This window comes from Diabrotica undecimpunctata, chromosome 8 (assembly GCF_040954645.1).
Source record: "Diabrotica undecimpunctata isolate CICGRU chromosome 8, icDiaUnde3, whole genome shotgun sequence".
NCBI lineage: Eukaryota > Metazoa > Arthropoda > Insecta > Coleoptera > Chrysomelidae > Diabrotica > Diabrotica undecimpunctata.
Genome location: NC_092810.1, coordinates 66,983,618 through 67,001,844, shown reverse-complemented (window position 1 = coordinate 67,001,844; position 18,227 = coordinate 66,983,618). Strand labels below are relative to the sequence as shown.

Below are 18,227 nucleotides of genomic sequence, written 5' to 3'. Positions count from 1 at the left end.
GTGAAATCAGGGAAAGAATAAACAAGGGCAGGGCAGCGACCCGTGCCTTAAACTCTCTTCTCTGGCAAAAAACAATTCGACGAGAAACCAAAAAACACATTTACGGTAGTACAGTCCAAAGTATTACACTTTACGGTTCGGAAGTATGGGACGTCACCAAAGCTAATAGAAACAAACTTATGACAACAGAAATGGATTATCTGAGATGAAGCTGCGGTAGATCGAAACTGGAGAGAGTTAGAAACGAACAAATAAGAAACGAAATGAAAATGGAGCGAAATATCAATGATGGCATAGAAAGAAAACAATTAATCTGGTTCGGACATGTTAAAAGAATGCCAGAGTACAGATGGCCTAGAAGAGTACTGGAATAGATGCCTCCTGAAAGAAGAAAGAGAGGACGACCACGGAGAAGTTGGCGCAACGATATTAATGAAGCAATGGCGGCAAGAGACTTAGAAGAGGCAACTGCATATGACAGAAAAAGATGGAAATTGGGGGCGGAGAAACGGCGACAGCCGTAATAAATCCGTTATTATATATATATATATATATATATATATATATATATATATATATATATATAAATATATATATATATATTTATATATATATATATATATATATATATATATATATATATATATAAATATATATATATATATATATATATATATATATATATATATATATATATATATATATATATATATATATATATATATATATATATTAAATTGTTGCAGCATACGTTGTAAATCATCTTCACTCTGAAAGAGTAGTATTGCGTAGTCTGCATAGCAGATTATTTTAAGTTGTTTTTCTCTCATTTGGTATCCTTTTTTAGTTCCTACTTTTTTTAATATTTCATCCATAATCAGGTTGAACAATAAGGGACTCAGGGAATTTCTTTATCTTACGCCATTGCCAGCTTCAATAAGGTCAGTTAGTTTTCTTCTACTTTTACTTTTATTATGTTTTTTTATTATTCCTAGAGGTATCTCTCTCGAGGTATTTTTAAGGTCCACAAAACAGGTATGCCGGTTTATTGTATTCTAATGATTTCTTTTGCCCTTGCCTCATTATAAATATAGAGTCGGTGCATAATCTTCCCGAACTAAAACTTTGTTGTTCTTCTATTTGTTAGTACTTTAGTTGGTTAATTTTAGTGTTGTGTTTAATAAATTAACTTCTCTGAAACTTTCCAGGTCCGATTTGTCTCCCTTTTTGATAAGAGGTATTAGGATGCTTTATCTCCATTCTTGAGGAATTCCGCTTTGTTTATTATTTTTGGATTAGTTTTAATAGTTGTTTGGTCAGATCTGATTGATTGATTGGCGGTCAGACTAGTAGGACGTGTGTAGTGTCGCTCCGAAATTAAATTCCAATTTTGGGTGGTTTCGAGTGTAATCTGCATGCAAGTTAGTGTAAAGTGTGTTTGAAAGGGACCTTTATGTAAGTAAAGAATCAGTTATCTGATTTTGAACTGCATTAAATTGATAGTTAGTTTTAATTGCCCTACGGATAAAAGTGAAACTTCTGAGTGGTCGAAACGAGTTGAGCTTTTTACGCTGGATGGGTGATTAAGAACGATAAACAATAATAATTATCAACAAAAACAATAGGTCTGATATTCAGGTTTCGGTAAAACTATACAGAATTATAAAGGCTGAATTTATTTGCTGTTTTGATATTGATTGTATTTTTGTATTTACAAGTGGTAGAAGTCGAAACTGATTAGGATCGAGAATAATTGCTAAGATTTAACTGTAGAGGTAGGCGCGGCGCTTGTCGAGATCCGTAACCGTTATTTATAATATTTATATTTATAAATACTTTAATTACTTGAATAAGAAGAAAAATGGCGGATGGTAAGGTTGATGAAGATGGTAAAAGAAAAAGCAAAGAGGAGATAGATATATTTAGCAGGAGCAGAAAAGTGAGCCGAACGCCAGACAGGTCGAAACCAACAACGAATGAAACCAGCAGCCAGAACGAAATGATGGAACTAATGAGACAAATAGCAACCGATAATAAAAAGAAAAACAATGACCTGGAAGAGATAAAAAATACAATGGGTAATATGATTGAGGAACTAAAAGAAATTAGGAAGGAAAATAGTGAATACAAATTGCAAATGAAAGAAATAATAAGAGAAAATGAAAATCTAAAGAAAGAAATGACAGCGATGAAACAAAAAATAGATAAAATAGAAATAGCATTGGAAGCATGTCAGAAAGAAAAGAAGAAAAATAACCTAATTATGAGAGGCTTACCAATAGACACAATAGAAGCAGAGCAACTGGAGAACTTCATAGAAACAAAAATGGGAGTAAAATCAGAAATAAATAGGGTACAAAAGATAAATGAAACAATGTGTGTTATCGAATGTAAAAAATTCGAAGATAAAATGAAAATACTGAAAGCCAAGGGTAAACTAATAAACTACAAGCAACATAGAGTATATATAGAATGTGACTTAACATTAAAAGAGATAGAGATACAAAGAAATTTTAGGAAGATAGCAGCAGATGAAAAGACTAATGGAAAAAGGACAAAAATTGGATATGGTTTCATAATTATTGAAGGCATTAAGTGGAAATGGAATCAAAAAACAAGCCAGATAGAAAAAATAACATACAATACAGAACCAACTAGTTCAAAAAACTAGCTGAAGAAAACACAATAACGGACCGAGAAACAAAACAGGCACAGAACAGGGACATGAGCAGATCTAAAGATAATAACACAAACGGGAGTAAAAACAAATTGAAGTACAACTTAAACACAGAAAAGAACAAAACAATTTGGAAAATGGCATCATGGAATGTGAGAGGTATAAATGGGAAGGAAATAGAACTGGGGGAAGAAATTAGAGATAAGAACATTGAAATAGTAGCTATAACAGAGACAAAGAAAAAAGGAAAAGGATCAATAACATTAGAAAACGGAATGTTACTAATATACAGTGGAGTGGAAGAAACGAAGAGAGCTCAGGCAGGAGTAGCGTGCATGATAAAGAAGGAGAGTATCAACAAAATAAAAAATTGGATATATTACAACGAACGTATACTAAGAGTAGACATAGATATGGATACAGAGGAAACCAATACAAACCTAATCATATGTTATGGACCAGATGAAGACGCAACAAAAAACGAAAAGAATGAATTCTGGGACAAATTACAAGAAGTGATAAATGATTGTACAGAGAAAATTGTGATCACAGGAGACATGAGCAGTAGAGTGGGGAAAGAAACAGAAAAATGGAACAATGTCATCGGACCTTATGGGGAGGACAAACTAAACAAAAATGGAAAATTACTACTCAAATTCTGTCTAGACAATAACCTGGTGATTATGAACACACACTTCCAACATAAAAGGATACACAAGATCACAAGAGAAGTCAAATCAAGAGACGAACAATCAATTATAGACTATACTATAGTGCAAAAAACAGAGAAGAACTGGATAAGAGACGTAAGGGTAAAAAGAAGTTATGAAATTGGTAGTGACCACTATCTACTAGAAACCACATTCAAAAGCAAAAGAAAAGAAATAAAAAGAAATGAGAACATAAACAGAAAACTCAAAGAAATAATAAAAATTTATAAACTAAGGGAAGAAACAACGAGAATAAGATACTCAGAAGGACTAGAGAAAGAGATGGATAATGAACATGAAATAACAGAAACAATAGAAGAAGAATGGGGAAAATTTAAAAATGCGATGATAAAAACAGCTAAATCAATATGTGGAACCACAAGAAATAACAACAGAGGAAAACGAACATCTTGGTGGAACGATGAAGTGAAAAGAGAAATAAAAGAAAAGAAGAAATTATGGAAAGAATACATCCAAGACAAAACACAACAAAAATATGAAAATTATAAGAGACAAAGAACAAAAGTTAAAGAGATAGTTAAGAAAGAGAAAAAGAAAAGTTGGGAAAAATTCGGGGAAAAAATGGAAGAAAACAGCACAGAAAACGTAACATTATTTTACAGAACACTGAAAAACCTAAGAAGCAACAAAGAAACGAAACTGAAACAAATAATGAACAAGGAAGGAACAATAATAAACGACGATAAGACAATAATGGAAAGATGGAGGGAACATTTTCAGCTGATACTGAATGGAAATCAAGCGAATACAATGGAGAAGGAAAGCCACAACAGGAGAGTATCCATGAGAAACACGGAAAATACAGAAACTATAGAAAAAGAAGAACTGGAAGAAGCAATAAGAAAGATAAAGATTGGAAAAGCACCAGGAAGCGATGAAGTAGCACCAGAAATGATGAAATATATAGGAGTAAAAGCAAAAGAAAAATTGTTATACATATATAACCTAATATGGAAGAGAAAAGTAATACCCAGAGAATGGACAAATGCAGTAATTATACCTATATACAAGAAAGGAAACACAAGAGACTGTAGGAACTATAGAGGTATATCACTACTATGTGTAGCAGCAAAAGTATACGAAACCATAATAGAAAGGAAAATTAGAAAAGAAATAGAACATAAATTAGAGGATGTACAAAGTGGATTCAGGAAAGGACACAACACACAAGACCATATATTTACCATGCAACAAGTAATAGAAAAAGCCTTAAAGAAAAATAAAGAAATACATCTGAGCTTTATAGACATGGAAAAAGCATTCGACTCAGTCAAAAGAAAAGATATATGGGAAAGCCTAAAGAAGAAACAAGTAAGTGAAGAACTGATAGAAGCAACAAAGAGTATATACATGAAAACAACAAATACAGTAAGAATGTTAAATATACAGTCAGAACCATTTGAAACAACCCAAGGAGTTAGACAAGGGGGAAGTCTCAGCCCAGTACTATTTATAAATGTAATAGATGAGATAGTGAAAGAATGTAAGAAAACATTCAAGAAATACTGCATCGGTTGGAACAGAATGCAAATGATAAATGCTGAGATGTGTATATTTGCAGACGACATAGTATTAATTGCGGAAACTGCAGAAAAACTGAAATACAACTTAGAGAAATGGAACCTAGAAGCAAGCAAATACAACTTAAACGTAAACAAAGAGAAGACTCAAATAATGAAAATATCAAGGAAACAAGGGACGGAAGATCAAATAGAAGTAATGATAGACCAACAAAAAATAATACAGACAAATTCATACAAATACTTAGGAACAGTAATCAACAACAAACTGTTGTTAAGATCATCGAGGATGATCTTAACAACAGAATGGAAAACACAGGAAAACTATTCCAAGCACTAAATAGAGGATTCCTAAATAACAAAGAAATATCAACAAAGACCAAGATGACAATATACACAACAATATATAGACCTACAGTGACATATGGAGCAGAAAATTGGATATTAAACAAAAGACATCAGAGCAGAATTCAGGCAGCAGAGATGAAATACCTCAGAAGAACGATAGGAGTAAAAAGAACTGATAGAATCAGAAATGAAGAAATAAGAGAAAGACTCAAAATCAAACCGATACTCGAGTCAATCAAAGAGAAAAAATTGGCATGGTTCGGACATCTAACCCGGATGGACAATAATAGACAAGTTAAAAGAGTGTGGGACGCCAAACCAATAGGAAAGAACAGAAGAGGAAGACCCATTAAAGAATGGAACAGTGACATCTCGCAGATACTACAGAGTAAGGGTAAGACTTGGCAGGAAGCAACACAGATGGCATCCAATAGGAAGGAATGGAGAAAGTTCGTTAAGAGCTAGGACACCTCAGAAGACTGTCAAATAGTGTATTGTAATGAATTGTATTTTAAACGGCCCAACACCGAAAGGTACAAATGGGTCTACTGATTAAGTAAGTAAGTAAGTTGGTCAGATCTGGTAGTTCGAACTTAAGGAGTTTTAGGATTTACTTCGTTGTAGTGATTTTCTATTGTTTAATTTTCTTCACAATTCCCTTACCTCTTTCTCCTTAATATTTATTTCTTCGTTTGTCATCACCTCTGGTGTTGGTGATTCATTATCGTCAGTTTTAGCAAAGAAAGATTAAAAGTAGTTCACTTATCTCTTTTCTTTGTCCTCCGATCATTTTCCATATTTCTTCTTCTTCTGTCTGTTTTGAGAAGCTCTGCCAGTGTTCCCTTTTTATTTGTCTAACTAACGTATTCGTTTTATTTCTGATTCGTTTATAGTGGTTGTATGCCTGTTATGTTTATTGTGTTCTGTATTATAAAGATATTTCGATGGCAGATTATATGAAAGGATTGTTATTAGTATTAGTAATATGATTTTATAGTCATTCTAATGTAATAAAAAACTGTATTGGAGTGATTTGTTCTCAATAAATTTTCTAAGGGTTGTAGGGTTGTGTCATAGAGGTAGTAGAATGGCCACATCAAGCGTTATAGACAGGAAATAACTGTTGATCGCTGATCCTCATAAGTCACCCAACTCTCACGTATGGCCTCACGTGCCACACCCAGGATAACTGCATAAGTCTGCAGACTTCCCCATATCTGGCTGCAGTAGGGGTAACCAGACATGGGGAAATCACCGAACTACCGTCGGTATAAATGATTCTTTATAAATCTACCAACGGCTTCCTTAATAAAGTACAAGAGTAGTCTGAAGTAGGGGCAGTCTGTTGCCCTTGAGTGGAGAAATCAACTCTAAAGGCGGAACAACCAATAAGGTCAAAACTACTGCATTAAAGATCCGTTATGTATATTTAAGAAAATCCTGGCATGTAAAATCAGCAATAGCCCTGAGTACTGGCGCTTTTTAAATGAAGGAGGGGTGCGAAGAATCTCCGCACTTGCTACCTCCCAAGCGAATCTATACATGAAAATCACCTCAAGATAATAATCAAAAGATTGTAAGGAATTAAATTGATTTTGCGTTAATTAATCATAGATTTAAATCAAGTATCCAGAGTGCAAAATCTACCCAGGTAGGATCAGATCACAATCCAGTCGTTAACAATCTCAGACAAAAGCTAAAAACAGTTCGCCCAAACACACCAAAGAAGTGCAATATTAAAATACTTTGAAACGAAACTAATAAAGAAAAAGTAACAACTGAACCCAACGAAGACCTGGAAATAATTAACAGGAGACGAAGAAATAGAAAAAATATGGAAAACCATAAAAATAGCATAGTTGGAGTACAAAGAAAAGGAATTATAGGAAAAGTAAGAAACGGAAAAAATGGATGAGGAAAGATATTTTGGAAGTCATGGAAGAGAGAAGAAACCACAAAAACAACAAACATCTATATAAAGAAATTCAAAGAACCATAGATTTAAAATCAAAGAAGCAAAAGAAAAGTATAAAAATAAAATGTGTGACAAAATTGAAAACCAAGAAACATAATATACCCACTCTAGCTGACATGATTATTTGAGATATGGGAGAAATTTATCGAAAAATCTTTTGCGGGTGGTATACCTGTATTGCAACAGACGTAGACGTGGTAAATGGAAGGACCCCCAATCCTAGACATTGAAGTAAAATATGCAATACAATATGCAAAGATTTGGAAAGCTTGTAGACCAGCCTAAAGAGAAAGAGATGTGGTAAAACTAATAGATGATAACAATATCAAACGATTACCACATCTTTTTAACAACATATATGAAAGTGGCGTAATATAAAAGCAAATGGCTTAACTCAGAATTCATAGCTATACCAAAAAAATCTAGTTCTTGCCAATGCGACGAATTTAGGCTTATTAGTTTAATGAGTCACTTGCTAAAAATATTCTTAAAAATCATACAGAATAGAATTTTTAAAAAATGTGAAATAAATAGACAAAAGTGACTCTTAGTTTAGATTTGGAAAGGCCTTGGGAACAAGAGAGGCCGTGTTTGCCACTTACTCATTTAAAACTGGCCAGACCATCAGAAAAAAGTATATCTCTGTTTTGTCGACTACCAGAAGGCTTTTGATTGATTCCAGTATAAAAAATTGTTTTAAGAACTACAGAAAAAGAAGCTAGACGGAAAAGATCTCCGCATAATTCAAAACGTTTATTGAAACCAAGAAGCAACCTTAAAACAACACTACTTAAAGCTTCCGTATACAAAGAGGTGTCCTACAAGTCTGTGTCATTTGTCCATTGCTCTTTAACTTATACTCTGAATGCATATTATTCAAAAAAGCACTAAACGCCGCCTAACTTAATAAAACATTAACGACAAATTAATATATTATCAATCAGGTATGCAGACGATACCGTTCTGATATCAGAAAAATGGAAGTATCACAAAATATACTAGATCGAGCTAATAATACAGGTAAAGCAATGGGACCGACAGTAAATCTTCAAAAAACTTATGTACTTAACGGTGATTAAGCAAAACTAATGAAAATTGTCACATTGACCTAAATAGCACTCAATTAGAACAAGTTTATAAATTTAGATACTTAAGACTAGTATTAAATGATAAGTAAGATATAGAAACAAAAATATGAATAGAATATTCTAGGAATATGTACAATAAATGCAAGCAAATTATATCTATAACTAAAAACTAAGTTTAGACATTCCAACTAGAGTTAATAAATGTCACGTTTGGTGAATCCTTTTGTAAGGAGTTAAAGCCTGGGTATTAAAATTAAATATTATGAGACAGCTAGAAGCCTTTGAAATGTGGTTTTATCGCAGAATGCTCAGAATATCATGGACACAACACATTATGAATCGAACAGTATTAAACACCATAAATAGAGAGTTAGAACTTATAACAGTGATTAAGAAAAGAAAAACCTCGTACCTAGGCCTCATAATGAGAAATGACAAATATAACCTGCTTCAAATAATACATAAAGGAAAGATATAGGACCAAAGAGAAGTAGGAAGAAGAGCCATGTTATGGCTTCTCAATATATGAACTTGTACTGGCATCAACGTTCAACAATTACTGAGGGTCGTGCAGAATAGACATTTTGATGTAGTGATCGCAAATCTCCAGTAATGGAGTGCGCCAGAAGAAAAATAAATTTTATTAAACTGACCCTTTAATAACCGTTGTCTTATTGTAGTGTATACCCAATATTGTTTTGCTTGTAATTTTCCTTGACACCGTATAGTGTCACGATTTTTACAATATTTCTATAGATAGGTTTTTTTATTTCTGTTTTACTTGACTTTTCCAGAGAAAAGAGCTTAACGCTCGTGTCATTGCTCTACCCTTATTTATTCTAGCTGTAATTTCGTCTTCACGATTTTATTTTATTTTTTATTTAGAATTACCTTTAAATAATTGCTAACTTTTACATTCTTGATTTTTTCATTTTCTACATCTTTCGTCGGGTGTTTCCTCGTTGTCCACTATTGAATATTCACATTTATTCATATTAATTTTTAGGCTCGCCAATTTATATTTTTTTCTTAATTTCTTTATTATATAACTAAGATTGTCTGCATTTTCCACGGTCGCTATTTGGTCATCAACAAAATAAGAGTATAAAAAGCTGCAGTTTTTCCTGTAGGGATCTGCCTAAATAAATCTTAAATAGGGTGGGTGATAAACTACATCTTTGTCTCAAACCTTTAGTCGTTTTAAACGAAGAGGTAATTTGTCTTTATATTTAAATTTTTGCTAAGTTAATTCGTATACTTTTATAACATTGTGAAATCTACACGCTATCATGTGCTTTTTTTAAGTCTATTAATGCTATACAAGTTTTTCTATTTTTCTGTTATCTTTTTGGAAAGGCGACTTTCAATGTAAATAAATTATCTATGGTGGATTGTCCAGCTCTAGGCCCTACTTGTCCTTCAGGTTGTTTATCTTTAATACCTACTTCTACTATTATTGTTTGTTGTAAAATTCTGGTAGATATTTTTAAATATCTTAAATTTTTTTAAGAGTCTCGGAATGATGTGGGCTGGATAGCTTAATTGCTCTGTCAGTAAGACTGAATACAACACTTTTTTCATGGGCTATTGGTGCGTTGGTATTAAAATTTAGATATCTTCCAGACCAAACATCTTTTAAAAACTAGTTAGCAGTTATTAGTCAGTTGTTGTTATTATACTCTAAACTTAAATCAAGAAAATTAATTTTGAAATTATTAAACCTTTAAAAAGATTTCATGACCTAAAATGAGTCAGTGGTCATCGAAATATCGTTTGTAAAATTTAATTTACAGATGACTGTTGTCTTTAGTATTTTCTTTACTATGTATATTGGGCAAACATACCAATGTATACATAGAAGGGTTGTTGCACATAAATATAGTGTACAAACCAACAAATTAAAACCAACTACAGCCTTAGGTAAGCATTCTCTAAAAAATGGCCATTTTTCTGATTTTAAAATTATACAGATCTTAGAAAAAGGACAGGAACCCATGCTATCATAAATTTCCAAATCGATTATACCAGGAAAATGCTAAATGAAAGTTATATCATTAAAATATCTCGGATTATTCTACTATCATATTGGTAATAAAGGAAGTGGAAATAATATTAAAAAAAGCTTTTTATTTAAAATTTGTCGACGAATTTAAATATGATACATATTTTGTTACTTTACCAGATACACTGGAAAATTAAAAATAAAATTTTTTATATAGTTCGCTATTCTTGCTAATTATAGTTTCAAATATTTCAAGTAAAAGATAGAATAATGTATTAAAATACTATTTAAATGGTGGTTTTCTCTAAAAATTTCTAGAGAATCTGATTCGGAAAAAAAATTATAATGGTTATCATTATTTCAAACTATACATCTTAACAGATGCGTAAGAATTATTCTGAATGTTGCACTTCTTCCAAGGATTATATTTTTTTACTTTGTCTCCCCATTTATCCCTATTTTGGGTGGCAAGTACCGCATTGACGGTGGCACGTACTTCATTAACCATGAACATAAGTTTATGTTTAAGAACTTCCCGACTGTACCACTCCATCGGGTTGGTAATCTCCCTAGACTTCGTCTTTTCTTTGGTTTTTCTTGGACTGCTTCTTTCTGATATGCCTATCTCTAACGAATGTTGGCAGTTCTCATCTTGTTTGAAACAACGCGGAAAACCTGTACAGCTCCTACATTAGGATAATTTCAAGACTTATGCATTAAAGAGTCGCATTAAGCAGGACTTATTAACTTGAACATTCAGTTTGCAGTATACATACCTAATTATTGTTATGCATTATTAATATCTGATTTAAAAAACTCAGTTATGGCCCTTATTTAAACGATCAGTTATTGTTTTAACCATCCAATACGCGCGCGTATGTGATACATATGGACACCTACAGTTCCACCCTTGTATTTGTAAACTTAAGGGTGTGGGTGCACATGCATAAGTTTTTATACTTTTACCATTTCAAACGATATTCCTACGAGTGTATTGTAAATTTAACTTGGTTTCACAAATTGCAATGCATCAAAAAATCTACTTTTTTGGTAATAGGCCTATCAGAAAATTTTTTAAATTCAATAACCCAGACGATGCAAATCACTTTGAATTATGATTATGGATAATCATTAAAGCGATAAAGAAAATTTTATAGAAGACAGTAACTTCAACTCAGTGTAGGCTATTCAGCACCGTGAAGGACATTTTGAGTTTTGAGACATCCTTTTGTGGACGAAGATGACATTGAAAACATACAATCTTGGCTTTATGAAGCATTTCAGTGAAAAAAGGTTAAAGCAATTTATTCCTGGAAATTCTATATAAAACTCAATTTTACCAAAACAATAACAATATTAACATTATAACAATATAATTTAAATTTTTATTTTTAAGCTACTGAAAATAAATTTATGTTAAAATTTGAAATTTAACTTAGATGGAGTTTTTGAATACCTTGTGACAACGGAAATATCGAGATTTTTACTTCTATAATGGTTTCCTGTCCGCACCAATCTTCTAGAGTAGCCCTCTGTTAGTTAGTAGTAAAATATTAATATTAGTTTCAATTATTGCTTAAAATATTATAACTAAAGACGCATATGTCGGAGATACGCGCCTTCGTTATAGTTGCTTTGGTGGGCGCGCCTATCGGAAGGATCACAAATAATAACTGATAACCAGCTTTGCTCATGTGACGAGGAATTACTCGATGTTAAATAAACAGACACATAACTGTTTGTAACTTTCTATTGAATTAGATTATATTAAAACATTTTTTTTAACACCCATAAATTTCTACTAAAACTTCGATAACGAACATGTGGGAACCTTTGTTTTTAAATTTGTTGACATATTCACGATTTACTTGAATTTGTGTCCTTATACAAACAATTTATATTTTATATTAAAAATACTTACGCTTCGATATCATCTTCGTCTTTTTCGCTTTTCGGAGGAACTTTGACCGTGTCCCCTTTTCCAATAACGCTAATATCACATTTTAAATATCCTTTTGGTCCCCCAGCTATATCATCTGGATCAGTAAGGAGAGCCCACTTATGATAAAACTGGTGATCTAATAAAAATATTATTAAATTATGAAATCTTCATTTAATTGTCTCATTAAAGTCATAGAAAACTTATTAATAAAAGAGATTGTAGTAATTACTTGCAATAAATATTAAGCTTAATTTTGAAATTGAATTTGATACAGTTTAATAAAAAAAGGTACATGCGATATTTCGTATTTGTGCAAATATATATGTAGGTTTTTTTTTATTCTTATAATACCATGAAAACTTAACTACAATAAGATATTATACGGTAATTTAATAATACTACTAATTTACGTTTTATTAGTTCGTTGGGCTTTTATCTGTGCTTGTTGCCTTTTTTGTTTCACATTTCTAATCATTCCTAAAAAGTAGTGTGAAGGTGTTTTTGACTTCGTTATTCTTATTATTTGTAGTTTGTACATTTATCATGTCCTCTCTAGCCTTAAATAACTATTCGAAATGCATGTTCAATATTTTTTCTGAGTGGAAATCGAAACGTCAAACTTCTTCTTCTTTTTATTCCTTTTTGTATGTAGACTTTAAAGCCTATTTCTTTTTCGATATAAGCCTCCTAAATTGTTTAAATTATCTCACTACCTTTTTCTTTGTCTGCCAATACTCCTCCATTTATGTCTTCTATATTGCAAGCTCTTCTTATATTTCGCTTTTCTTCCTATCTAACAGACTTTTCCCTGATATTTGTCGAAGTATTTTCATCTTAGTTGTTTCTAGTAGTCGTCTTGTTGTAGATGTGTTAGATCTTGTCTCCGCCGTGTATGTTAATATAGGTCTAATTGCTGCTTTATAGATTCTTGTTTTTGTATCTTGTCTTAGGTATTTGTTCTTTCATATTGTGTCATTAAGAGATCCCGTCACTTTACTTGCTTTTAAGCTTTGTTGTACTGCTTCAACATCTGCGTAACTAGTTATCTATTCCCAAAAGCTAAACCTTGCTTTCTGCTTTAATATTTTCCCATTAATTTTGATTTTACATCATAGTGGGTATTTAGATGTTGCCATACATTTGTTTTTTTCTGCTGATATTATCATATTGTATTTCTTGGCTGTTATATTGACGATATGTGTTAATCTTTGGAGCTCGTCTTCTGTCTCTGCGATTAATGCGGCGTCGTAGGCATAACATAATATTTGGATTTCTTTGTTCCCCATTCTGTAACCATGACCTTTATGTATTGCTTTTATTATTTTATCCATTATTATATTAATGAGAAGTGGGCTTAACGAGTCATCCTGTCTGACTCTGCTTTATACTGGTATACACTGTGTTAGTTTTCCATTTATCTTTGCCTGTATTTGATTATGTAAGTAGATGTTTTCGATGGTTTGTATAATATTGATTGGTATGTTTCTTTTATACAGTAGCTGTAAGAGGTCTTTGACTTGGATGCAATCGAAAGTCTTTGTCGGTTCTATAAAACATAAATATGCCTGGATTATTGTACTCGATGGCCTTTTCTGTAATTTATCTTAGTACAAATACGATGTCTATGCAGAATCTTCCGGATCTGAATCCTTGTTGTTCATCTGATAAAGTTGTTAGATTATTGATTTTGTTGGTTAGGACTTTTGTGGTAAGCTTAAGTGCGGTGTTCATTAAATTTATACCTGTATAATTGTTGGGGTCTTGTTTATTTTCTTTCTTGGACATTGGTACCATTATGCTGTTTCTTAATGCGTCTGGTATCTTGCAGTGCAATATTAGTTTTTGTATAAGTTTTGTCATCTCTAGGGTTATACTTTCCTCTCCGTGTTTTAGAAGCTCGTTGATTATTTCATCTGGTTCTGGTGACTTTCTATTTTTAAGTGAGTTTATGGCTATCTCTACGTCCTAAAAACTGATTTCTATTTCGTGTCCTAATTCAGGTACGTTATTGTGTTGATTATTATTTTCCTTTCCTTTAAACAGTTCCGTCAGGTATCTTTCCCATTCGTTTACTGGTATGTGATTGTATTCCTTTATTTCTGCCATTTCTTTTCGTTGGTTTCTTATGAATCTCCATATTTGTTTTTGTGTACCGTAGAAGTCGCTTTCCATCCTTTTTGTAAACTGTTCTCAGTATTCATTTTTTGTTCTTCTTACCAACTGCTTTGTTTCATTTCATATTCTTTTATAGGTGTCTCTGGATTCTGGAGTATTTGATGTTTTGTACTTCGTGTAGGCCTTTCGTTTTTCTTTACATTTCTCTTTTATTTCTTTTCTGAACCATGGTGTATTGTTGTTGTTTCTTTTGTTCAGTATTACTTTGCGTTTTCTTAGAGCTTCTGTTGCTGCTTCTCAAGGTCGTTTCAAATGTTCCTCCAGCTTGCGTTTATATCTTCGATGTCGTATATTTGTTTCAACTCTATCTTCTGTGCTAACCTCCTTGAATACATTTCTCTTGTAGAGTCGTTCCACAGTGATTCTACATTGACTTTTTCCTCGGTGATTTCCTGTAGAAAATGGTTTGGTGTTATTTTCATTCTTATTTTTGCTAGTAGTATTTGGGTAGATTTTTCTATTAGTACTATAAAATCAATCATAGATTTATGCCTTTTATAGTTTTTAAATGTATATTTATACTGGAGCTTATGGTTAAAAAATGTATTATTGATTCTCAGTTCAATAAAAGCACAGAGATTAGCCATAAGTTCTCCATTTGCGTTGACATGGTTTTTATCAAAACTTTGTTTTACTCCTGGAACTATTTCATTTCTGATTCGTGCATTAAAGTCATTAAGAAGTTCTTCATGAGGTATTTCATCCAGGATGGTTTGCAATTGTTCGTAGAATACCTCTCGTTCCTCCTTAGGTTTGCAGTCCTCCGGGCTATAGATAGATATGAAATTTAATTTTTGGTTGTCCATTGTGATGTTCATATGTATTATTCTTTTGGAGATATAACGGTACATATAACGTGTTTATGCCCACAGCCGGTCCCAAGCCCGGATAAAAGAGGAGGGTTGATGGGCCAGGTTAGCATTCTACCCATTGTAAAAGAAAACAAGGCTCAAAGAACCGATATAAAGCCTCGGAAGCATCAAACTTTAGTTAAAAATGTATTTTCATTACAATAAATTGTGGCTGAATCCCATTTAATCATAATATTTAACTTTTTTATAGACATAACCATATTAAGATCGGGATAGTAACCCAAATATTTTTTTAATTAAAAACAATAATCTTCTGGAATATAAAATAAGCGTTTTTTAAATCTTAATTTTAATTCGTAGACTTTAGAACAAATATTTAGTCTCTGCATGACCGAGCCAGTGTATATAAATGTTTTAATTTTTTCATATAAAAATATAGAGTGAAATCATGTATACACTTTATGAGTGATAATGTACCAATTTTCTTGTGCAAGTAACTGCTGCAATCAAATTCGATCTCAACAACATGCATACATGCAATAATATCATCATGCAGAAAAAACTTGTTATTTTTTATTATTATGTCGAATTTCCTAGTCAAATAGGATTATCGATTAGGGCAGAGAAAACATGAAACACTAATCTACCTTTCTATAGAAAACGTTTTCTATAGATAAGTGATAGTAAAATTTATCATACTTTAAAATTATTTTCGGAAAAAAAGTAAATAAGTAAATGAATTAAAAATTGAATGTGTATAGCTACCAACATGAACGTATATGAGTAGAATAACAGTAACAACATAAAAGTAGATAACAGACTAAAGTATGATAATAACACACAAGGTACAAAAAAAAATTAATTCGATCAGATAAAAGTGAGAATATTAAACACATATCTTAGACAAAGCGTAAAATAGCAGATGCTAAAATTCAAAAGTTCGGTAAACAAAGAAAAAAAGACCGGAGAAAAGATATATAAAGTAAATCAAAGATATAGAGGGAAAGAAAAACATATCAAGAGATAAAATAATTGTCCAAAGACATAAAGAACTGCAAGATACTCCATTGACATGCCTAAAACTTTTTAAATTAGAGAAAGAAAAATACATTTTAGTGTATCTTGTTAATAATTAAAATGTTTATTTCCCACATTGATTTTTATATTTGTAAACACCTTAATTAGTTTTATCTGAACTATCCAGTTCAAACACACAGACCCAATTTGATTTTTGCATTGTTAAACACACTAATATAAACTACTATATTAAGGTGATTCCCCAACCTTACTGAACGATTGAGCTCTCATAAAGTAAGTATTAATATCTTAGTAGCTTAATAAATGGACAAAAAATCTTACATTCGGAAGTATTTTATGCAATAAAACAAAAGAAGAAAAACTGTAGGACCCGACGAATAATCTCTTAAATAGCTTTCTAAGAAATTAGATATCCTCGAGATGAGGGCACAGTGGCTGGATGGTTTTAGCGTTTCATTTTCCTAGCCTTTAAAATTTTGATTGTTCTGTACTTGTAATACCTCGTAGACTATGACTACGTCTTATTTTTAAGTTTTACCATATAATTAATTTTACTGGTTGTAATTAAGTTAAAAGTAGGTAGTATTTCTCACGAGACCAACTGTATATTATAAACTCAGCTGTATTTCTTTTTAAGTACCCATATATATTATTCATGTAGTTTTAAATTATTCTGCAAATAGAGTATATATAAAACCCAGACACAGAGATTTAAAGCATTATTAGTTTTGTTGTTGCGATGGCTGGTGACGTTAAATAATTAGTTTTCTAAAATACGGTTGTGTGATCAAAAACTCGCGTTTTTTGCGGTAAGTCTGGTTTATTCTTGTGTTTTAATTATAAAATATAGAAATACTTTCGTGTCTTCCTAGCGTTCTTTTACTGGGGCTGGCGTTCGGTAGCCGTGCTAATCAATATGTCACCACATTTGCTGTTTTATTGCCAGGGTACTTACGGAGCCACCCTTTGTCAAAGCGTTATCAATATTCTTTCTTCGTCGTCTAACGGTCGACGAGATAAAAAAGGAGATCGAACTGGTTCGACAGTTCATGCCCTGTGTTTCTGATTTAACATATGGCCTCTAAAAATTAACGTCTTTCAAAAGTGAGTGAGTAAATATTTTATTTAGGCAATTGATATTAAGAGTTTATGTGATTAACTTCTGTTTGGTCAATAATTAGGAAGTAACGAATTTTTTTAAGAATATTAAAAGTATGTTGTCATTTGTAATGATTAATATTATATAAGAACTAGAAAGCTTTTTCTGGTTTGACAAATTGTAGTTACCCTTTAATGTTAAAGTTTTAAGTAGTTTAATTAAAATTACGTAACATTGGTTTTTAAACAACAAAAGAAAGAAATGGGACAGATATTAGTAGAGAATCAAACGGGGTCTAAGTGCAGTCTAGGGCAATTATGAATGCAGTCATTTTTATTTTATGGATTAGAGCTAAAATCAGTTTTTTCCCAGATCTGTAGAAATTAAATTTTGGTGGAGGCACCAGTAAAATTTGATGAAGGCGACAGAAATTTTTTGGCGAAGGCACCAAAATAAAATTATTTTATTGACTTGTGCTCTTGTCTAAATTGTCGCTGGTTAAGCGTCGAAGAGCAACTTAGATCGATAGATTTATTTGAATGATAATAAAAAGAAAAATGCAGATATACAGGAGTGAACCAAAAATAATTGGGACTAAACGGTTTAACGTATAGGAGTGTATGACGACGGGTTGTTGGAAAGAAGGTAGTTCAAAAAGTGAATAATGATTGGTTGGGGGTTAACCGAAGTGGCGTTAAGTATGTACCGCCTAAAAGGCCTAACGTATAGTGATGTATGATGGACGGGTCGTTGAAAAGGTGAGAAGGCAGGAAGCTAAACATGTAGGAAAAATTAAATTTGGCGTGATGCTAAAGAGACC

At 32.0% G+C, this 18,227-nt stretch overlaps 1 protein-coding gene across 1 annotated transcript in view; it reads right to left on the bottom strand.

Annotated features, from left to right (window-relative positions):
• LOC140448876 (otoferlin-like) overlaps positions 1–18,227 on the bottom strand; it is a 576,219-nt gene that overhangs the window by 200,000 nt on the left and 357,992 nt on the right. Inside the window, exon 9 of the mRNA XM_072542001.1 lies at positions 12,263–12,419. Within this exon, the coding sequence (XP_072398102.1) occupies positions 12,263–12,419 (157 nt within the window). The remainder of the gene's footprint in view (positions 1–12,262; positions 12,420–18,227) is intronic.